The 24,128-nt window shown below is 34.2% G+C and overlaps 2 protein-coding genes across 3 annotated transcripts; one reads left to right on the top strand and one right to left on the bottom strand.

Moving 5' to 3' along the window:
• Nucleotides 1-324: 324 nt before the first annotated feature.
• Nucleotides 325-7,042, bottom strand: LOC140675627 (UPF0047 protein YjbQ-like). Its single transcript, XM_072910216.1, has 4 exons — nucleotides 6,574-7,042; nucleotides 6,336-6,497; nucleotides 6,022-6,158; nucleotides 325-5,161 (listed from the first exon to the last, which is right to left on the bottom strand). The coding sequence occupies exons 2-4, from the start codon at nucleotides 6,493-6,495 to the stop codon at nucleotides 4,946-4,948; spliced, it is 513 nt and encodes a 170-aa protein (XP_072766317.1). The 5' UTR covers nucleotides 6,496-6,497; nucleotides 6,574-7,042; the 3' UTR covers nucleotides 325-4,945.
• Nucleotides 7,043-8,289: 1,247 nt separating this feature from the next.
• LOC140675622 (ATP-dependent helicase brm-like) lies at nucleotides 8,290-23,715 on the top strand. 2 transcript variants are annotated; one of them, XM_072910197.1, is made up of 18 exons: nucleotides 8,290-8,446; nucleotides 8,860-9,184; nucleotides 14,656-16,580; nucleotides 16,968-17,041; nucleotides 17,547-17,802; nucleotides 17,898-18,036; nucleotides 18,150-18,311; nucleotides 18,414-18,755; nucleotides 18,859-19,108; nucleotides 19,186-19,376; nucleotides 19,466-19,623; nucleotides 19,697-20,117; nucleotides 20,205-20,371; nucleotides 20,461-20,652; nucleotides 20,822-21,152; nucleotides 21,231-22,094; nucleotides 22,181-22,355; nucleotides 22,464-23,715. In XM_072910197.1, the coding sequence occupies exons 2-18, from the start codon at nucleotides 8,909-8,911 to the stop codon at nucleotides 22,604-22,606; spliced, it is 6,066 nt and encodes a 2,021-aa protein (XP_072766298.1). In that variant the 5' UTR covers nucleotides 8,290-8,446; nucleotides 8,860-8,908; the 3' UTR covers nucleotides 22,607-23,715. The 2 variants fall into 2 exon arrangements, with proteins under 2 accessions (XP_072766298.1, XP_072766299.1); XM_072910198.1 differs by having other exon boundaries at nucleotides 8,296-8,393.
• Nucleotides 23,716-24,128: the final 413 nt, after the last annotated feature.

Here is a 24,128-nt window from a genome sequence, read left to right as displayed (position 1 = left end):
TATATAAAAGATAAATAAATCGCTACAAAGAAAAAAAATTTGAAACGTGCAAAAAAAAAGTAAATCTTTGAAAATTATAAAATCGTTGTTAACTTTACTGTTCTTATGCAAAGATTATTGAAGTCGGTATACTTTCGTAACGTATTTTAGGTTGTCATTGTAAAACCGCGGTACATGTTCATGTTTATTTATGCGTTTCACCTTCTTCCTCTTTTTCATTTTCACACATATACTTGCCTTTATATATCCACATACACACGCGCATGCACGCAAGCACAGGCGCACGGATTTAATAATTGATATAATATATATGTATGTGCCATGTTTGTTGTGTTATAACAGTTCTTTATTTCTAAACGGTAGAAAATACTTTTATTTACGCAAGAGTGCAAAGAGGGACTGACGGAGTCTGCATGCGTTGCAATAATTAATCCGCGTTCGCGCGCACGCTGCACGCAAGCGGAAGCCTACGCTTGGAATGATGAATTTTATCTTTCTCGTTCTGATAATTCCATTTTTGGCATACAAGTAATCATAACTCTTATAGTTTTTATACGCATCAGAAAGAGCCCAAGGATCTCCAAGAATCCAAATTTAACATTAAATAATAAAGTTTTTAAATGCAAAGAATTTATAAAAACTTTTCGCACAGAAAAGATTAAAAGCAACGTTCCAAAAGTTCATTTAGAAAGATTTGAAAAAAAAAATCGAAAACACAATCTTATTGTTTTCGTAGTATAATTTCACGGTAAATATTCACATATTTACCAATTTCACGATTTGAGATTTTTCCAAGAAGAGAAATATTTCAAGAATGTCTACTCGAATTTTATGGCATGCATTTCTCACTACGAAGGAAAAACGTAAAATCTCTTAAGTTTCAAGTGATTTGTAAATGCAAATACACTGAAAAAAACTGAATAACTTTCATATAACATTTTCATTTTTTATCGTTAAATCCACGTATCAAAAATTATAATAAAGAATATATATTGCATATTCAATATTTTGTCAAGACATTGAATATACAAATAGAGATATAAATATATATTTATAATATATTTTAAACACACAATTCACTTGGCTTGCCGATTGTATACAAAATATCAGAGCAAAATTATCAAAGAATTTTTAAAAAAATTTCTGTCCCAATAAAATTCCATGAGAATTCTCCGATTTGTCCAAGTATAAAAGAAATCCCTGAGAGTTACAGGTTTTTCATGGTTTTTTCAGGGAGTAGACAACCTGAATTATTCCAAAGATTCCAAAAATAATATTTTTTCGAATCGTAACTTCGAACGTCTGATTGAAGGAATAAAATAATTCGCGCACATTTGAGGATTACAATCTTTGAGAAGAGAGGAACTGGAGTTCCCTAGACCCTATAGATCGCGCTAAATATATAACATACCTTCTAAAATCTCGACCAACACACCTTCGTTTGAGTTCAGCAAACCGTTATTATTTACAATATGCATGTGTACAGATTAAAATACTAATCGCCTCACTTTAAACCACGAACTGTGTGGTGGGTGACTGACTAGCCGTCAAACCTAAAGTTGCATTCGTGAAGGCATGTTTGATAACCGTAGAAAGAGAACCGCGAAGGTATCACCTTTGTGCATATATGAGTTTTCCTTTCGTATCTCCCATGCCCTCATTTTGCGCATTCGGAAGGGCAACACGTACGATGACCTCGAGAGAGACAGTGTACCACATCACATTATATTACATTATACTTTGAGCTCCGATAATGTCTTTTTATAAGCTATGTGAACTGTAAATAGAGAGACATATTTTAAAGCATAGGTCCATTTAATCACATAATGGACGACAACGCGTTTTTTTTCTTTTTGCATGCCTATGTATACGTTAAGAATTAACGACTAAACGACAACACTTGTCCTGCTTGTCTCTCCGTTTCGACGACACGCTGCAACAAGCTCATAATAAGCATCGATTAATAACATTATGTAAGCAGTTCTGTTAGTTCATCACAAAGATTTGTTCGGCTCCTTCTCTTGCGCCGATAATCTTTGGAATAGAAAAAAAAAATGCAAATTTTTATATTTTTGTGTCCAAAGATTCAAAGTTCTGAGGACTAAAAGTGACTAGAATTTCCAACATTTCCAAAGAGTCAAAAGTGCAAAGAAAACTCTCTCGAAAATTGACACCGCTTAATCTTCGCGATGAATCAACGTTACAATTCAATGCAGTGCTGGATTCTTTAAAATGATGCCCGATGTATTATAAACTTCAAAATTTATTTTTTAATAAATAAAAGTTAATTGCATCAACAGTTAATTCCTTGTTCCTACAAAATTAAAGAATTCAGTGTAATAAGTAAGTGATCTAATTTACTTTCTTTAAATTTGAGAAGTCATTCTTTAATATATAATCACAGTATACTTATACTGTGATATAATCTTCAAATTTAATCTCATCCTCCCTACTATATTTATGTTATAATAATATCTGAAAAATAAAATAAACTTTTTCTTTGCATTTGTCAAAATTAGTTTTTTAAATTTCACTCCAATTCGGTAATATAAATTGCTAAAATATGAATCTAAAGAAAAATCTGTTTCTTCTCTCTCTCTCTCTTTGACAAATACACACACACACATATACATATCAAGTATGTTAAAAAACTAATTTTTTCAAGATTATATAAAAATTTACATAATTTCTTGCTTTTATAATGCCACAATTTAATAGCAGTAACAAAGAGAGATTAGTTGTCTCAATATTTTATAAAAAAAAAGTTGCACTAAATTCCTCAACTGAATTTAAAAACTGCAGTGATAAATCATCAATTCAATTTTTTCATAATTAAACATTTTGTATTAAAAGATCTTTTAATTTTATCTTAGATTAATAAATTCAGAATACTTCCAATTTATCTGTAAAAAGAACATTACAGTGAAAAATGTATACAATTTAATATTTGTAAATTAAATGTAAATTAATCTTAGAGAACATAAAACAAAAAAAATTAATTTTATACACTTTTTAAAAATGTTAATATTTGAAAACAATACATCAAGTTCTTTGGCTTAACAGAATAATATGGTTGCTATAGTACAAATGTGAAAAAATAATTGACGTTGATGCAATTAACTGTTTAAGTATAATAACGTTGCTTCAATTACACAGGATATTACAAAATTTAAGCATAAAAATCTTCAACACAAAAGTTCGCGGTTTATTAAATAGTAAAAAGTGCCATCTTTTAATTCTAAGCTTTCAACAACTTTCTAAATATAAAAATTTAAGATTTAATTAAATCATAAGCTGTGATTTAAAACTTCTTTATCTTTATCATGCACATAATAGTATTAGTACATAATCTTTTATTAAGCAATCGAATAATGTATACAATTATTAACATTATTAACGCATGATTCACAGATAGAAAACTTATCAATCACAGTTCGTGATTGATCGACAAAATTTTAAAAATTGTTACATTTAAAGAGTTTGTATAAAATAAAAAAAATTGCATTCATTTTAGTCTTTCACACATAAACTGCAATGTTTTTATGCTTAAATTTTGTGACATTCATATATACTATAATTCACATAGGAAAATGTAATCGCGCTATGTGCCCATGATATAACATACCTTACAATTCTAGCAAAAACGCGCACAATGGCAGAGAATCATCGCTCTTTTCCCTATATACATATACACACTCCTAATGCATAGAAACATTATTCGCGAACGATTTAGCTCGTTATTTTTTAAAGCTACGAGTCAAAAAGTCCGCAATTTTCGAAAGTTTGCAACAAAGTCGTAAAGTTTCGCACCTTACAGTCTCTCACTCTTGTTACCCTCTTTCTGTTTCTCATATTGGGACAGCTTAAAGGTAGCAGAGTGTAAAAAAGGATGCAAATTTTTGCATGTGTGTGCTTGCTTGTATTCGTTAACTTCATTTATACAAAAGGGTCTCCTAAATAAAACTACGTAAATTCGGAGTATTGGACGCGTTATCGGAATGCATAGATTCATTCTTCCTTCTCTCTGGCTTTTTCTTTCTAATTGCTTTCCTTAGAGCGTATCTTTCCCCTCTTTTGCTTTCTTCTTTTTTTAATAGTGAGGCGAAAGAGCGCTGGATACTCGCATTTAATTCGTTTGTTTATAAAAGACAATGCGCGCATACGCAGTGGCAGTTTTTTTTTTATTTCTTTTTTATTTCCTTTATATTCCTTCGCGTCTTGTATTATTATTATTATTATTATTATTGTATTATTATTATTATTATTGAATATCGAAAATGTATATCACGTGAAAATGCGAGCTAAAAAAACTAAGAAAAGAGAAGCATTTTAAATTCTTACAAAAAGATTAATTTTCATGAAAAAGTTCCACAAATTTTAAAACTTTCAAGCCTTTATATAAATTCCACTATTTTTGGAACCAAAAAACTTCCAATGACCTTAGTTTTTGTATTTTTGAATATTTTTTTAATCTGATTAGACCTTTTCATCTAATTAATAATTATGCAACTTTTTAAGCAGAAAGATTTCCTTAAAAATCTTAATTTTCAACGTGCAAATTATCGACACAAACTCAAAAGTTTTTATAGTATCATTTTCAATTTCTCTTGTCTAGAGAACTCTTATAACAGCTCCAAAGACTTAGTGTCATTTAAATAAAAATAAAAAAAAAAAAAGAAGATATATTCTTGCAGAATGATGTTGGAAACATTAATAAAACTTAAAAACACATACACACGCGCAGAAGCGTTATGAACAATGCGCGATATCGATTTTTGTCCACGATCGACGCGGATGGCTAAATTTGCGAGGTATCCGACTCACTCTTCCTCAATGGATTGTACTTTTATAAGTCGACTAGCGCTTGTAGCGGCTGCTAGCTTGATTCACTCGAGGTGGACACGCGTAGCTGACGCTTGCCACGCCTTTGAGGATGCGAGTGGTCCTAGCTGCTGGTAGAGGCGATAGGACTGACCGGGCTGAGAGGGCTACGCGCCGAGTCCCTTAGAACACCAGTTAACGTTACCACGAGCTTGCGACTGCCAGCATGATCGCGGTGTTCGCCTAACCAAATGCCCTGCCATGTACCTAACGCCAGTTTACCATCGGTGATTGGAATGCTCAGCGATGAACCCAAAAAACAAGCCTTTACATGCGCCGGCTATAAAACATTAAAAGTAATTGATAATACTGATTACTGTTTTACTGATGTTCTAAAATTGTTTTTGCTCAAGAGAGAACTTTTGAATTTTTCTTTTCTTATAAAAATTAGTGTACTTCTTTCTGAAGAATAATTATTTATAAAGAGATTTATTAACACATTGTGGACAATATGAAACTTTGTAAAAAGCTAATTTCTGTGCATTTTCAGAACATATTGTGCATGCATTAATTAAAGCAATAGTAAGCAAGGCTCTATCTCAAGTTTTTCATTACTGAGGTTTCTAACTTCAGTCATTCAACAAGAGATGCACATTCTTTTTTTACGACATGAAAGAAAAAATCACTGTTACTATTGTTATTATTGTTGGAACATCTGATAGAATCAGTATAACAATTGATGCTATATTTTTAAATAAAAGCATTTTGAGAATATAGAAGTATAATCTACTAAAAAATTGAAAAATTATTTTATCAAGTTCTGAGAAAACACTTAATATAAAACACTTTGTTCACTTCATATCAACACAATGCATTCCTAAAAGCATAAATATTAATTATTTTATGAAGTTTATCCCTTGTGTATGCTGTATATAAATATTTGTCCAATGCATTGTGAATATTTAAGACATTAATCGATATCTTTGGTCTTTAATTTTTCAAAAACCAAAGACTTCGATTCATGTCTCTGTATGCAATATGTTATATAAATAAATTAATTTAGTGAGTCAAATTAAATTAAAATGCATAAATATATATATATATATATATATATATATATATATATTATTGAAAATAAATAATAATAAATAATAATGGGATTATTAAAAAAATAGAATATCTTAAGAAATTTGAATTTACCATATCATCAGGCCCTTCACAGCTATGTCTGTATTCCAAGCCTTCAGGAACTATTTTATTAAGCATCATTTCCATATCATCTCTCACATCTGGATCCCAGCTTTCATTTAATGCTAAACTAGCTGAGGTGTGGAGAACTATAGAAAAAAATTAATAGTGTAGCATTCATTGCTCCATTCAAGAAAATATATAAATACATGTTGCAATGTAGTAATTAAATTGACATTAAATAAATAAACTATCAAATTTTTCTGGTCACCTATAAAGATACAGGACACAAAATTATTGTATTCAATCAGATTGTTAGTGCTCACTTTGAATATGGCAGAGACCAATGGAAAACTGACAGAGCTCAGGGACCTGCCTGAGGATCTCCTCAGTGACAAGGTGAACGCCCCGATGCTGCGGTCTGAGGTTAATCTTGGTCTGGAACCAGCCGGAGCCGATTTGGATACCGCGGTTAGAGGAGGCCATGGCTGCACACAGTTGAACGATACGAAGGGAGAGAGAGAAAGAGAGAAAGAGAGAGAGAGAGAGAAAACAGGAAGAAACCTGAAGTTTCTCTTATAGAAACGCTGATCTTCAGTACTCCAAGGTGGATTACTCCAAGTAGTCGATGTAGGATTCCATTTTCCTTTCGATGTTTATAGATAATCTATCGCGCCCCAATTTCTGCCAAGCGCTCGTCGAGCCGCGAAAGGTTAGGTTAAGTTAGATTAGGTTAGGGGAAAAATAGATAGGAGACGGTAAGGAGAAGAAAGGGGAGAGAGAAAGAGCGAGAGAGAGAGAAAGAGGATACGTATACAAGGCGTGCTCGCACTTACGCATTCACGCGTATGCACGGAACACCTGTCACTGCGACACCTGTCACTCACCTACCTATATTTATAAGCAGCAATACTCGAAGGTAGCGACAAACGTTACCAGACCGTAACCTCGTGAGGAAATATCATGAAATATATATATATGTATATATATAAATATATATATATATATATATATATATATATATATATATATATTTAACATCAGGTTAACGAACAATTAAAAACGGTGGACGGCATACAGCGTGTGCCGTGCCTGTTGTGCACTAGTTTTTGATAACCGAATGCAGATGGCGCATGCGCGTAGGTACTGCTAAAGTCACTAGATATAATCTAGTGACTTTAGGTACTGCCAGAGAGACGCAGCTTCGTAAAGTTAGCCGAACCACTTTGATTTTTTTATAATTAAAATTAACTAATTGTTTGGAAATCGTTTCGAGATGATTGGAAGTCTAATTAAAACGTTTGGTCATTCATCTTTTCTTTAAATTAAATAATTAAAATTTCGAAGTAAAGTTAGCTAAACATTTTTATTTTTCGTCCAATCGAGTTAAACAAGAGTTTATTCGATGCAGAATCGTTAGGTGGTCACGAATAAATTCTTTACAACGTTTGGAGGTCCATAATTTATCCGAAAAATGAAAAAAATCATGTGCGGTAAAATGACGACGGGCGACGTATAGTGACATGGACGTGCGCTGTGGTCACGCGCGCATGCGTTTTAGTAACTTAAACAAAATTTTAAATAAATCCTTTTTAATTTTAATAAATCCTTTTTATGTTGCTATGCAAGTTGCAAACCCATGTGGAATCGTATATGCATTACAAAGTACATGCTTAGGCGGGAGTGCATAGGGGGACGGGGCTTCGCCCCGTCCCCGTAGAAAGATATAACAAAACTTGAGAGCGTAGAAACTACCAAGGCTGACAGTACTGTGTGAAAGTTTCAATGCTATTTTCCTAAGCAAATGCTATTTGACTGAAGCGCTGTTAGGCGAATGGCTCAATGAATCGTGCATTCAGTATTTATTTTGTAAGATTAAGAATAAAAAATTATAAATATAGTGTAAGAGTTCGAACATAGGTTGAATTAAAATTTTACATTGAAACTTCCACACAGTACTGTCAGCCTAGTTTCTACGCTCACAAGTTTTGTTATATTTTTTCATGAGAACGGGGCGAAGCCCCGTCCCTCTATGCGCTTCCATCTAAGCGTTCTTTTCTAGCATGTATGTAAAGTACATCTTGGACCAATCATCACCAAACGATGACCAAACGATTAGTTAATTTTAATTATAAAAAAATCAATGTGGTTTGGCTAACTGTACGGAGCTAGTCCTGTCGACCTTTAAGAGGTTTTTGGTCTTCAAATTTTCGCGCAATTTTGGGCTATCTCAACACGCTCTAGCGGCGGATTCTACTGAATACTTTCTGGCAGTCCTATCTGTGGCTCTGTGGGGTTCTCTGTGACCAGGACTATAAACTATAAACACATATTCTGTGCTAAATATGTATCGCTACGTTGTAATTTTATTTACAACGTCAAAGGTAAACTCTGCAGCTATGTTGGTGATTTAGGGAATCTTCAATTAACCTCTTTGGTAATTATTCAGTTTAGCTACAGCACTTCAAATATCGATGAAATTGTATTTATTCAATGCGTTTTTGCACGAAATGAAAGTATCTGGTAGAAAAAAGTGTCGCTCTGTCTCGCGAAGCGAGATATTAATCGTTAAATTAGACGACTTAAGAGGTTATGAAATCTGTCATATCTCTTTTTCGAGTATCAACGAGCAATTTCTCGGGTCTTTTTTCTCTCGCGAGAAATATTCGTTATTTCGTTTATATATAATATTTTACATTCGGCTCGCATGATTGATTTTTACTTTTCGCGGAAATTTTTTGCATCTGTCGAGAATAGTTTTACTAGGTTTTTCATATTTATTTAAATGTATCGAAAAAGAGCAAAAACATATGACATATTCTTAGACTAACGTTAACTTCAACTTTTCAGGAGGTAATTCCCTTTCTTGGATAAACTGGAATCTTTTGAGCATAATAATATGGCGAGTCCTTCGCCCCAATCGTCGCCTATGCCACCTCCTCAAGCTCCTAGTCCGATTGGTCCTTTGCAGCAGGCACCCTCTCCATCTAACTCGCAAGGCAGTCCAATGGGACTGCCACAGAATCATCCTCATAGTCCAACGCAGAGTTATCAAGGTGGACCACTGATACCACAAGGAGGACTACCTATGTCACAGCCATTGCAACAACTTCCACCTCAGCAACAGAATTATCAATCTCACCTGCAGCAGATGCCACCTAATATGAATCCACAGGTATTATAGATTTATCAAAGACAATATCTTTGTGTTTTTTTTAGAGTTGCATTTGTTATTTACGATAATGTATGCCTGGAATACTCAATGCAGATTATGAGACAAAAAGGGGAATTTTTCTGTTACATTTGTAAGGCTAATAAATTTGAACCCTTAATATATGGTGTGAATAAACAATACTTATTATTTATAATGATTTATTGATGTACGTAATATTTATTAATTTTAGTTATCAAAATAATAAGTACATCAATATAGCAGATAAGTATTAAATGTATGTATCCCTTATACAGTTCTAAAGCATAGTCTACACTGAGACTTTAAGATGTAAGACTTAAGAAATTATCCAATCATATTCATGATTCTTTTCTAAACTCAATTGTGATGGATTAATTTCTTCAGTCTTACGTCTTAAAGTCTTATTGTAGACTATGCTTAACATATAATCTTTTAATTGTAAATACAAATGCAGCTCTCTTTAGTCACATTTAGTAATACTTCTTTAAGTCTGCACACAAAGACATATATGAACAATTATATAACATAAGTTATATAAAATATACATTGCATATATGTTAGCATGTGATCAATTTAAGTTTGTTAAATATCTCTGAATTGACTTTCTTGAAAAGATCCACGAATTGTGCAATTTATTGATTACATGCTGCTACAACTCTTGGTGTCATTAAGTGAATATAGGCCTATTAATATTCCTTAATTAATATTATTTTAAGGTATGTGAACGCTGAATTAGGTGCTCGTTCCGTTTGGCAGAATTTCGGACTTAAATCATAGGCACGTCAACTAACTTACAAGAGTAAAGTGGTTTAAAAAAAATTTTTTTTTATATATCTTAATGGTTTCTGAGAGCACCTAATTAGCACCTAATTATTATGTATTTGTTTTTTTTTTAATTATTTTATTTATATTTTTCTTAATGGGGGGCCAACTTAACGTTAAGTCAGCTCCATCCAATATAAATTTAATTTTCTGCCAAACGGTTTGACCACTTAATTTCAGACTTCAGCACCTAATTAGCACCTAATTTTAATATTAGTTTAATTAATTTGCTCTGGTGGGGGGGAAGGGGCTAACTTAATAGGGGTCTGCTGCACCCCGCGCTATGTACGCCATGCTTAGTGCGGCCGATCTAAGGGTTCTCGTTCTGAATTTATATAATATAAAAATATATATTTTTACTATAAAAAATAATCTCTCTCTTAATTTAATATCGCGCTTACATTATAGAGATAGAGCATATAATTTGCGAACGAGTACAGTGATTATATATTGCAACATCATTACGCGTTCACTGTAAATTATGTGAACATAAATTTGTGAATTTTAATATTTAAGAAAAATTATATCGAGAACATAAAAGTACTCTATTTTAATGCGAAATATAGATATTTGCAGAGACGATCTATTTTTAAGATAGGAACAAATTTATCATTGTATAACTGAAATATACATAATTATATATTTCAATTATAATTGTATACATATATATTATTTTATTTACACTTTTGTAACCTCGATTATAGCGCTCGTTCTGCTGACAAAAATATCCTTGCGTTTTTTATGCATAAGTTGTATAATTTTTGGCTCAATCAACTGCACTGTTTTCTCCAGTTCTGCAAAAAATTGGAAGCAATGAGAATGATAGATTTTTTTTATATACATCAAATATTTTTTATCAGTTTGTTGCGAAATTATTACGGTTCTTTCCCTCGAATAAATCATTAGTGTAAATAAGGTAAATAGCAATTCAGAGATTTATAATTTCTCTGGTCGTTACTGAACCAAAGGCATATACAGGGTGTCCCAGAGCACTTGTGCCAACGCTCGTGAGCAGGTAGGGTACAGTAAACTGAGCAAAAAAGTCTTATAGCATTTTGCGATTTTCGGAATAATTATTGAGAAATTAATTTACAAAGATCGGCAAATCCGACGCGAGTATAAGCCCGCTGCAAAAAAGATGCGAAAATCGTAAAATGGTAGAAGACTTTTTTGCTCAGTTTACTGTACCCTACCTGCTCACAAGCATTGGCACAAATGCTCTGGGACACCCTGTATATATATATATATATATATATATATATTTTTAGTACAATATTTAACGATATTACGATGCTAATTTGCTATCCTTTGCCGAATCGTGTTAAATTTATGTTGATAGTGTATACTTTAATCCTTAAAATTTAAATGCATCTTTCTTATTATTTTGTTGTATATCAAACAGTATGAGCTTGTGTGCAACAGGCAAACAATTGTTGGCAAATATATTATAGTCTGATCAAAGTTAATGTTTCGCATTTGAATTATATATGGTAGCAGTGTGTTATATATATATGTACAGTCGGACCTCTCATCCTACGACATTTTCGGTCTGGAAAACCTTTGATCCTACGACAAAATGAGGAACGATTCTTTATTTCCACTTTGCAGTCTATTCGGAAAGATTCGGGTTCCGAACATTTCCGAATCGTGCAAAGCGAAACTTTGTATTATAACTATGCATATACTAATATATATAAAGGCAAAATATATAAATTACGAAAACAGATCACAAATAATAATAAATAAATAAAATAAACTCATTGTTACGTAAATTGTACATTTTTTTGTTATTAAGGTTCGAAAGTGCAATCTGCGGTCCTGGAATCCTGAATTCTGCTCAAGGTTCGAAAATCTAATGACCTGATATTGTCATGTAAATTTGAGAAGTGGGGATATAATTCCCCTTTCGCGGTCGTAGCATGAGAGGATTTTTTGTCGTAGGATAAGAGGTTTCGTAATATAAAAGGATCGTAGGATAAGAGGTCCGACTGTATACCTATTCTATAATGAGATTCAAAACGTAGCAATAATCGAGTTCTTCTTGAGTAGTCATCTTCACGAATCTTTTCGAATTTCCGATATGCCGCTTCTTTCAATAAATTTGGAAATAATGTACCACGAAACGTATCGCTCCAGTTAAAGTATCGTCAGGATCGCGGGAGAGTCGTTCTAATGGCACGATTGTCACCCCCTCCCACTATTATGAGCATCTACTCGGCTTAATAGGAATATTGAATACTCTCGGATTCTTTTCCATGCTCTCTGTAATGTGCCATATTAGACATAGAGTCGAAGTCCCCATCGCTATTTTTGTTATGGAAAAGTCTGCCCTAGTGACACCTAACCGTGACGTGTCACTTATGTTAGTTACGCTTTAAATTAAAGCACGATTTCAAGATAAAATTTTTCGTTTTTTCAATTGTAATAAAAAAGCACGACGTTGCATAACATTTTGAAGAAATTATACCGTTACATCGATAATATCTTTTTTTCTAAAATTTTCACGCAATGTCGGAGCAAGTTCGTTTTATTATTAAATTGTATAGATAAATACGTATTTGATTATAATTATCTGAAAATATCCCATAGAAAAAAAAGAAATAATTATTATCTCAAAGTTAGAGGCGATACGTTATGAGAACATTTTTATAAATTGTAAAAATATCTTATGTCTGTACAGTCAAATCTTTATACAGGGTGTCCCATTTTAAGTGTCCATCCCAAATATCTTTCTTATTTTTTATTTTAGAGAAAAATGGTTCAGACATGCGTTATATAGTTTCGAGGGGGATATAAAATGGTACTATTGGTTTGACCTTGGATAGTCACTTGAAGATCACGTGAAGGTTACCTCAATTTTTTTAAATGGCACCCATCATTTTTTATTACATATTCTTGTAGCTTACCTCGAGAACTTTCCAAAACACTATAATTAAATGTTTTTTTATTGCGTACTTTTCGAATTATAAGGCTTTAAAGTTGCAATATTTTGACATAAAATACAAGATATCTCGTAAAATATTCATTTTTCGATTATTTTATGCTAATACTTTTATGCAGAGAATAATGAGATGAATCAATTGGCGTAATTAAAACACATAGTTATATTTAAGAAAAAATCTGAATTTACAACTAGCAGTTACACATTTTTACTTTAACATAATTATCTGTTTTAATTACGCCAATTGATTTGTCTCATTATTCTGTGCATGAAAGTATTAGAGTAAGATAATCGAAAAATGAATATTTTACGAGATAGTTTGTATTTTATCAAAATATTGCACCTTTGAAGCCTTATTATAACTCGAAAAGTATTTAATAAAAAAATATTTTATTTTAGTGTTTTGGAAAGTTCTCGAAGTAAGCTATAAGAATATGTAATAAAAAATAGGGGGTGCCACTTAAAAAAATTGAGGTAACTTTCACGTGACCTTCAAATGACTCTTCAAGGTCAAACCAATGGTACCATCTTATGGCCCCCTCGAAACCATACAACACAAGTCTGAACCATTTTTCTCTAAAATCAAAGATAAGAGAGATATTTGGGGTGGACACTTAAAATGGACACTTTGTATATTTATTAACTATAACATATCTCAATATCGAGTTTTAAATCAGAATTTAGTATGTTTCTATTATTATTGAAACGACGAGAGAGATTGAAAATAAGAAAATTATAACACGCAAATTAAGAAATTTTGAGGGAAAAAAACGATTTCAAAAAATCGAAAAATGTGTCGAGAAGATTTTACGAAAGATTTTATAATATTTTATAATATTTTTATCAAGGCATTCTTGTATTACCGGAAGCTTGTTGCGCAAATTACAACAAATAAAACGTTAAACAGTATCAACTGTTCCGCTGTTAGTCATTGTCTTCTACGATAACCGAAATTGGTACTGATGGAACATGCTCCAAGAACGTGACATCACTCGTTCGACGGCGTGAACGAGACCTGCAGGGCTATTCTGTAATTTTTAACGTATGCGTTACGATATCGCTTGTTTTTTCTTTCTTAATAAGTAAGAAAAGGATAGCCATATCGTAACGCATGCGTTAAAAGTTACAGAATAACCCTGCTGGATGTCTGGATGTGCGCGCTCATATGATTGTAATAAAAAAATAATTTAATGCTCGAACTGGTGTATCGGTATCCTTTACACGTTACTTGCATCTGTCTACGTGCTTTTCGATGTCTCAGCGTGAAATTATCTCGTTGATTGTCATTGATTTTTGTTAATAGAAATTATCCCTATCATCGTATCTCGGGATATATATATATTCATCATAACGCGCGATAAATACATTTTGGTTCTTATCGTTTTTAGAAGTTTTCACTAATTTTTATAGGCGCTAAACTATTTGCAAAAATTGGTTATTATTATCTTTACGCAATTAATTTTTGATTTTTTTATTAAAAATATTTTTTTATACGTACCTTATTTTTATCACATATATCCAAACTTATAGAATATATTACGATATATCATACATATAATATTAAGATACAATATTAAAGAAAATTTTGTATGAGTCAGTTATACTGAAATTAAATAACTGAAATTTATGTTCAATTTTCAGTATTTTTTACTTTAAAGTGTTATAGCTTACGTGAAATTTTTTTTTACAGAATCAGGGTCCAGTCGGGCAGGTACCTACTTCTCAACAAGGTCCCGGAGGACCAATGGTGCCCGGTCAAATGGGTCCAAATGGACCACAAAGTGGATCGCACATGATGCAAGCTGGCCCGAATCAAATGAGTTCTAATGGACCTGGACAGATGGGTCCTGGCGGACCCGGACAAATGGGACCTGGTGGATCTGGTCAGATGGGTCTTGGACAGATGGGACCAGGAGGCTCTGGACAAATGGGTCCATCTCACATGGTACAAGGCGGAGATTCTCCCAGCGGTCCTCACATGAGACAAGGTGGACCAGGACAAATGGGTACCGCAGGTCCCCAGAGCTCGCAAATGGTTTCTGGAGGACCCGGACCTGGACACATGGACAGACTTCCAAGTCACATGAACACAGGCGGCCCACCAGGTCCAGGCTACATAACTACAGGCGGGCCCCCCGGACCGGGACACATGAGCGGCGCAGGACTTTCAGTATCAGGACATATGATCGCCAGTGGACTGCCTGGATCAGGACATATGAACGCGAGCGGTTCTTCTAAACCGGGTCACATAAATACTAGTGGATCTCCAGGATCGGGTGGTCACATAAATCCTGGTCCTTCAATTCCAAGTTATATAAACACAAGCGGTTCGCCAGTATTCACATATATAAATGCAATCGGTACAAGCAGTCACATGGGTCCGGGTGCTCCCGGTCAGATGCCCGCGAGTGGTCTCGCAGGACATAATATAAGTCCAGGTGGTCCAAATCAAATGGGTCCGGGTGGTCCAAATCAGATGATACCCATAAGCCAAACGCAAATGGGTTCTGTAGTATCGATAAGACAAATTGGACCAAACGGACCCGGACAAATGGATCATAATGAATCGTCGCAGATGGGTCCGAACGGACTTACGCAGATGGGCATAAGCAGACCACTCGGACAAATGAGAATGAATGCACCAAACGGACAAATTGGGCCTGACGGACCAGGAAATCAAATGGGATCTACAACACCAGGCAGCGAAATGGGACCAGGTGCACCAAGCAATCAAATGGGCCCTGGCGGTCCAGGCGGACAAATGGAATCAGGAAGTGGTCCCGTCGGTCAAATGGGACCGACCCTCGGACAGATGGGTACGGGAAGTAGTCCAGGAAGCATGCCAATGACAATTAGTGGACCGGTTTCTATAGGTCCGGCGAGTGGGGCTAATGGACTTACCAATGTAGGTGTAGCTACTGGATTTGGTGGACAATTGGGCGCCACAGGTCCTGGAAGTGGTTCTGAAGGACAGATGGGATTAGGCAACGGTCCTGGCGCGCAAATGAATGCCAATAGCGGACCAGGCGGCCAAATGGCACCCGAAAATGGTCCCGGAGGTCAAATGGGACCAGAAAGCGGCTCCGCTGATCACATGGGACCAGCAGGACAAATTCCATCTTCCGGTCCAGGACAAATGATGCAAGGAGGCCCGGGCGCTCAAATGGGTTCGAACGCTCTGAGCAATCAAATGAGGCCTGGGGGACCAAGTAGTCAAATGGGACCATGTGGTCCAAATAATCAAATTGGTCATATAAACGTGAGTGGGCAAATGGGTTCTAACGGTCCGACCAATCAGTCTCCTATCACTCAAATAAGTCCTGGTAATCAAAATCAAGGTCAAGTTTTTGGTAGTACAGCACCAATAGGATCAGGTGCTCCAGTAAATCAGATGAGTCAAACTGGAAGTGGACAAATCGGACCTACTGGGCCTACAGGACTTCCTGGACCAGGACAAGAAAATCTGAATGCACTCCAAAAAGCGATTGATTCTATGGAAGAAAAAGGGCTACAAGAAGACCCACGGTACAATCAATTGTTAGCTTTAAGAGCTCAACGTCAAGGAAGTGGCATAGAGAAACAAGCCTTTAGTTCATCACAATTGCAGCAATTACGGTATGTCTTAGTAACTATATTACATGTAGATTAATAATATAAGTTTATAACAATATGAAAAAAATATGAAGAAAGATTCGACAATTATGGAATCGAAATAGAAATGCAAAAATTAATGAACTGGATGAAAATATGATAAAGATACATATACATGAAGGAAATATGACGATAAAAATATGGATATATTTGTATCATTTGAATTTTGTAAAATATAAATCTTTTAGATAAATTATTGCTGTTATATGTATTTATAATTTTAGGATTTGCATATACATATTATATTTATAAAAATATTTATAACAAGTTCACTAAAATAATAAATATAAATAAATATCTTCTCTACGTACGCTATTCTTAAAATTCGGCATCCTTAATTTACATTTGCAGAGCTCAAATAATGGCATATAGATTGTTGGCAAGAAATCGGCCAGTACCTCAACAAGTTGCAGTAGCTGCACAGGGTGAGTTTCCATAAGTATTTCAATATAACTTATGCATTCTGGGTGACTACTCCATCTTTTATATCGCTTTCTGCCACATGAGTTTATTTTGTTTATTTATAATATAGAATCTTTTTAATCGATATTTTTTTATTTCTCTATTTTATATATGTTTGCTTTTATTTTTACATATATTGTATGTCTTTAAGATTATAAAAGTATACGTAAATATTAATATGAGCTGCCTTGTGTATTTTCTATCGTCTGTAACATACTAGAAATTTGTATATGATGTTCCTATAGCAATATTTTATTTCAAGCGCTTTTAAATGCGTGTTGCATTATTAAAGATATTTGCGGCATTAACTTGTTTTCAATCTATTATATTATGCAATTATGGAAAGATTATGCTTACCGATAGATTAATGCTTACAACATTTGTAGACTATGTAATAAAAAAATAAATAAAAGTTGGATGTGACTGTTGTATTTACAAAAGTATAGGGTAGAATGATCCTGATTTAAGACGGATTTGGAGGCGCTCCTCCTCCTCCAGGGATGGGTCAACGCCCTATAGATCAGTCTCAAGGCCCTGCTACAACAGCTGGGCCACAAATACCAGGTCCGAATGTTACTAGTCCCGCAGGTCCCACTCCTAGACCCGATTGTCAAACGCCGCAACAGCAACAACTTCAGCCTGGCACTAAGACAAATCGAGTATCGAGCGTGACAAAACCCGTTGGATTAGATTCGTTGGTAATATTGCAAGAACGAGAGAACAGGTATAGAAACAAACTTGTAGGAACATATGGTTTATTGCAATATATTTATCAGTAAAGCATAAATAATAACAATAAACTTTGCACTTGATAAACAGAGTAGCAGTTCGTATATCGCTTAGAATGGATCAACTTAGTAATCTACCAACAAATATGCCAGAAGATCTTCGTATACAAGCTCAGATCGAACTGCGTATGCTCAAAGTATTGAACTTCCAGAGGCAATTAAGAACAGAGGTATCTATTGTAATCTATTTTATAGATCTGTATCATTTTATGTACAAAATTAAAAGGATTTTTTTTATTTATATTCTTTTTTAAATTTTCTTTATTAATTTTTTTTTTCGTAGATAATAGTGTGTACTCGAAAAGACACTACTTTGGAAACCGCAGTGAATGTGAAAGCTTATAAACGTACGAAACGGCAAGGATTGCGCGAAGCTAGAGCTACTGAGAAATTAGAGAAGCAACAGAAATTGGAAGCAGAACGTAAACGGAGACAGAAACATCAAGTAAGTTTATCCATATTTAAATTATATAAAATAAAAGATTATCAATATAATATATCAATACTGTTATTAATGAACGAAATATATGCATGATTATGTTTATAGGAATTTCTTAATTCTGTTCTGCAACATGGCAAAGACTTCAAAGAATTTCATCGCAACAATGTCGCAAAGTTGGCTAGGTTTAACAAAGCAGTGCTCAATTATCATGCAAATGCTGAACGGGAACAGAAAAAAGAACAGGAACGCATCGAGAAGGAGCGTATGCGTCGGCTTATGGCGGAAGACGAAGAAGGATACAGAAAATTGATTGATCAGAAGAAAGACAAACGTTTAGCTTTCTTACTATCTCAAACGGACGAATACATCAGTAATTTGACGGAAATGGTTAAGCAGCACAAAATTGAGCAAAAGAGAAAGCAAGTTGGGGAACAAAAGCGTAAAAAGGTAACGTATAAGCGCCTTTTACATGTCTTTAAAAATATAACTATTATTATATAATGATTATTATATATGAACTATAATATCAATGAAATTTTACATACAATAGCAAAAGAAGAAAAAGTTACAAGATGGCGAGAATGCTGAAGATGGTGGTGCCAATGATGATACTCGTATCGGTGTAATAGATACGGCCACTGGTCGCACATTAACAGGCGATGAAGCACCATTGATGAGTCAACTGTCGGCGTTCTTGGAGACTCATCCCGGATGGGAGCCAATTGAGTCAGAAAGTGAAGATGATGAAGAAGATGATGAAGATGATAAAGATGATAACGGAAGCGAAGAGAAATCTGACAGTAAGTTTCTTATCTTTGTAAACTTTTGTACACAGATTGTATTTTTACTAACTTGATTTACGAAATGCGAATTATAGGCAAGGATAAATCTAGGGGTGATTCTGAAGAAGAAAAAGTAAAAAAGACGATACACAAGGCAAAAGTGGAGGATGACGAATATAAAACAGAGGAACAGACGTACTATAGTATTGCTCATACTGTTCACGAAGTGGTTACGGAACAACCAAGTATTATGATGAATGGAAACCTAAAAGAATATCAAATCAAGGTATTTTAATCATTCTGATTTTAATTTCATAATATATTTCCTACTGTGTTTTTTTTCTATGAATTAAAGAATTTAATCAATGATTTTAGGGATTGGAATGGTTAGTTTCATTATTTAACAACAATTTGAATGGCATTTTGGCAGACGAGATGGGTCTCGGTAAAACAATTCAGACTATTGCTTTGGTAACATATCTTATGGAAAAGAAGAAAGTCAATGGTCCATTCCTAATCATTGTTCCATTATCGTAAGTTTCTTCTATACCTAAACTCTAATTCTTATAAATCCTATTTATAACGTATCTAACATACTGTTTCTAGGACATTGTCGAATTGGGTTCTCGAATTTGAAAAATGGGCACCGAGTGTCGTCGTGGTATCATATAAAGGTTCTCCAGCTGACAGAAGAGCAATACAATCTCAAATGCGAGCCAGAAAGTTTAATGTTCTATTAACAACTTATGAATATGTTATAAAAGATAAGGGTGTGTTAGCAAAATTACAATGGAAGTATATGATTATCGACGAAGGACATAGAATGAAAAATCGTCATTGCAAGCTTACCCAAGTATTAAATACGCATTATTTGGCCCCTCATCGACTATTATTAACCGGCACACCATTGCAAAACAAACTGCCAGAACTGTGGGCTCTTTTGAATTTCTTGTTGCCTTCGATCTTCAAATCCTGTAGTACGTTCGAACAGTGGTTCAATGCTCCTTTCGCCACTACCGGCGAGAAGGCAAGTATATTTTGCAAGCGTAAAGTAGATTCAATACTTTTACAATATATTTTTGTTTAACATTGCTGTCACTATGCTGTTTTATAGGTGGAACTCAATGAAGAAGAAACTATTTTGATTATTCGTCGTTTACACAAAGTCTTGCGACCTTTTTTGCTAAGACGCTTGAAGAAAGAAGTAGAGTCGCAGTTGCCCGATAAAGTGGAATACATCATTAAATGCGACATGTCTGGCCTACAAAAAGTTCTTTACAAGTACGTTAATTTACGATGTCTGTATGCTTCTAAATATTATGAAGTTTGCATGTAAATATATTGGCGAAAATACTCTTTTTATATTATAGACACATGCAGAGTAAGAGTGTACTGCTAACCGATGGATCAGAAAAAGGAAAGCAAGGAAAGGGCGGTACTAGAGCTCTTAAGAATACAATCGTACAGCTGAGAAAATTATGCAATCATCCATTTATGTTCCAAGCTATAGAAGAGAAATATTGCGAACACGTAGGAACACCAGACTCGGGTGTTATTACTGGGTAATTATTATCTCGATGGTTTTTTCGAAGAACTTAAAATATTTATTTGATTTTTTAATATTTAATATTTTTATTGATTTTATATTACATTATATTACATTATTATTATTATTTTAATATTTATTTTATATTTATTTTTGAATATTTACTCAATTTTTTTTGTTGTCAGTCCCGACCTATATCGTGCATCTGGAAAATTTGAACTTCTCGATCGTATTCTTCCCAAGCTGAAGGCTACGAATCATAGAGTATTATTGTTTTGTCAAATGACACAATTAATGACAATTATGGAAGATTATCTGAGTTGGCGTGGATTCACGTATCTGAGATTGGATGGTACAACAAAAGCAGAAGACAGAGCAGATCTGTTAAAGAAATTTAATGATCCCGGTTCAGAATACTTTCTTTTTCTATTATCCACACGTGCAGGTGGTCTCGGTTTGAATCTTCAGGCTGCCGATACCGTTATCATTTTCGATTCCGATTGGAATCCTCACCAGGTACGTGATATCATGTATAAAATATAATGTCGATTAAAGCGAAGTTAAATTTGAATGTAATATAATACTCATTTGCAGGATTTGCAAGCTCAAGACAGAGCGCACAGAATTGGGCAAAAAAACGAAGTGCGCGTGCTCCGATTGATTACTGTCAATTCTGTCGAAGAGCGAATATTAGCAACAGGCAGATATAAGCTAAACATGGACGAGAAGGCTATTCAAGCTGGTATGTTTAATCATGAGTCCACCGAATCGCAGCAAGAACAGTTCCTTCAAAATATTTTACATCAAGACGACGCTGATGATGAGGAAGAAAACGAAGTGCCCGACGATGAAACAGTGAATCAAATGATCGCTAGGTCAGAAGGTGAATTTGAGATATTTCAGAAATTAGATTTGGAACGGCGACGCGGGGAGGCTGCATTGGGTCCTAATCGCAAATCACGGTTACTGGAGGAAGCTGAGTTGCCTGATTGGTTAGTGAAAGACGACGAGGAGGTGGAAAGATGGACCTATGAAAAGGATGAAGACAGATTCCTCGGAAGAGGATCGAGGCAACGTAAAGAAGTCGATTATACGGATAGTTTAACCGAGGAAGAATGGTTGAAGGCGATCGACGATGATGGTGCCGAGTATGAAGAGGAAGAGGAAGACGATAAAAAGAAGAAAAAGACACGAAAGCGAAAGAAGAAGGGCGAGGAAGATGACGAGTCTATGCCGAAAAAACGAAGAGGAAGCGGTTCTTTAGTCGATCCTAAAATGAAGCGAACTATGAAGAAATTAATTACATTAGTCGTTAATTATACGGATAGCAGTGACAGTCGATTATTGAGCAAATTTTTTATGACATTACCCTCTCGAAGGAAATTACCAGATTATTACGAAATTATTAAGAAACCTTTGGCTATTAATACATTGCTGGAGAAAATCAAGGAAGGCAAAGTAAGTAAATTCTATATATCGTATATTCTTTCTTATATATTTGTATTAAATATGCATGTATAATTTGATAATTTTATTTATTCAAGTATGCTGACTTAGACGAGCTTGAAACGGATTTTATGCAACTTTGTAAGAATGCTCAAATTTATAACGAAGAAGCATCTTTGATTCACAAAGATTCGATAGTATTGCAATCTGTTTTTACAAATGCGCGTCAGCGTCTTGAAGAGGAGGGTAATAATTCCGATGGAGATGCTAAAGGTATGTGCTGTACTTGTTTATATCATGTAATCGTTCAACAAAAGCTAAAATTTAAATGACTACGAGATGCTATTTCTTTTTTTTCAATCTTTTCTTTTTCTTATGCAGATGGCGAAGGTTCTGACGCAGATTCTAGTGTAAGAATGAAAATTAAACTGAAAGGAAGAAAAGGCGAAGGAAGAGGCGGTCGTAAAAAGAGAGTTACTAAGAAGTATATATCTGACGATGATGATGACGCGGATGATAATTAAAAGAAATGTAAGATAATTAAGTTATCCGCACTAAAAAGTCAAATTTGACGCGTTAAATTTACGAACGTCAGCTCGAACCGCTTACTATTTGCGATAGTCAATTTTCTTTTGATGCGCGGACACAATTACAGACCGAAGGTCCGGGAACTCGCGGTCAGGAAAGGATAACGAATAAAGGCTTCGATTACCACCAAGTAACGATTTATTCAGAGAAGTTTTACAATACGTAGACGCTTCGAACGGAGCACGAGTTTACTGGCCGTTAGTCTTTTTATCTATTTTTCCACTTAAGAGGAGGCCGATTTTTAAGCGTTACGTAAGACTTACGGTATGGTCGGTTTAAATTATTCTACCGTATTGGCTATCGACATTATCGATTGTTTAGCGCATGATCATGTGGATCTCGTTCCTGCGTGCTGCGCGTTTGTGGTCGATACGACGGCGCTATCGGAGCAGCAGAGATTCTCCTCTTGGGGAGCTCCCATCCGTGGTGTTCAACGCAATGATTTCCTTACAGAAATAACTTTTTAAAAATCAGACTATGATAGAAATATATGAATTACATAAGTAGTTTTGAATATTTAGAATTATATTTAAAATTTCGTTATAATATATGAATGTAATAAAATATAAGAGTACAACCACAAGGAACGTGACCTATAGCAGAGGAAAGTACTGTTATATCTTAAACAGTATAATGTGGTATAATGCATGCTGTACCATTGTAAACTTATAATTAGTAAACTTGTGATGGATAAAATAGTATCATAAGTCTATATATGTAGAGATCTGAGTACACAATCCTTATAAACTGTATTACTTTATATGAATTTGAGAGTAGCAAATAGTTACAGCACTATTATACAGAAAAGAGACTAGCTATTTATTTTAGATATTCTTGTTTTAATCTTATACTACTCGTGCGATATGCGAAGCTGAATTGAGCTTGATTATATTTGATTGCTGAAATTGCTTTGAATTTTGATTATTTATCTCTTATTATCTCTTAAAAGCGTCTTAAGAAAAACGGGCTCATGGCGCCTCTCAGGTTTCTCTCTGCTAACACCATAGACCTAGACCGAGCAATAAACTAAAATATTTTAGACTTATTTTTCCGGTTGGTTTTTGTTTAGTTTACGTACGCATTTAGTTTGTTTTAATATATATATTGTACATATATATATATATACACATATATATATATATATATATACACACACACACACACACACATACATACAGGATGTTCAAAAAGTACAAGAAATTTTTTCAAAAATACATACTTTTCGTAATATTAAGCGCTTTCAACACTTTTTGAACATCCTGTGTATATACAAAAGTGCGTCCCGAAAGTTCCCGGACTAAATTTTTCAACATGTTGCAATTAAAAGTTTGAATAAGACGGAAACGTTCGCCAGACTATTTTCTTTTTCCAAATAAGATAAGGTTGCAATTGAAAGAAAACCGATTTAACACGATTGAGGACATTCAAAAAGCACTAATCGAGAAGCATGTTTGGAAA

The sequence above is a fragment of the Anoplolepis gracilipes genome, unplaced genomic scaffold (genome assembly GCF_047496725.1).
Source record: "Anoplolepis gracilipes unplaced genomic scaffold, ASM4749672v1 Contig20, whole genome shotgun sequence".
In the NCBI taxonomy this organism is placed as follows: Eukaryota; Metazoa; Arthropoda; class Insecta; order Hymenoptera; family Formicidae; genus Anoplolepis; species Anoplolepis gracilipes.
Note: the sequence above shows the minus strand (reverse complement) of the source record. Positions and strands in the feature narration are given on the sequence as shown.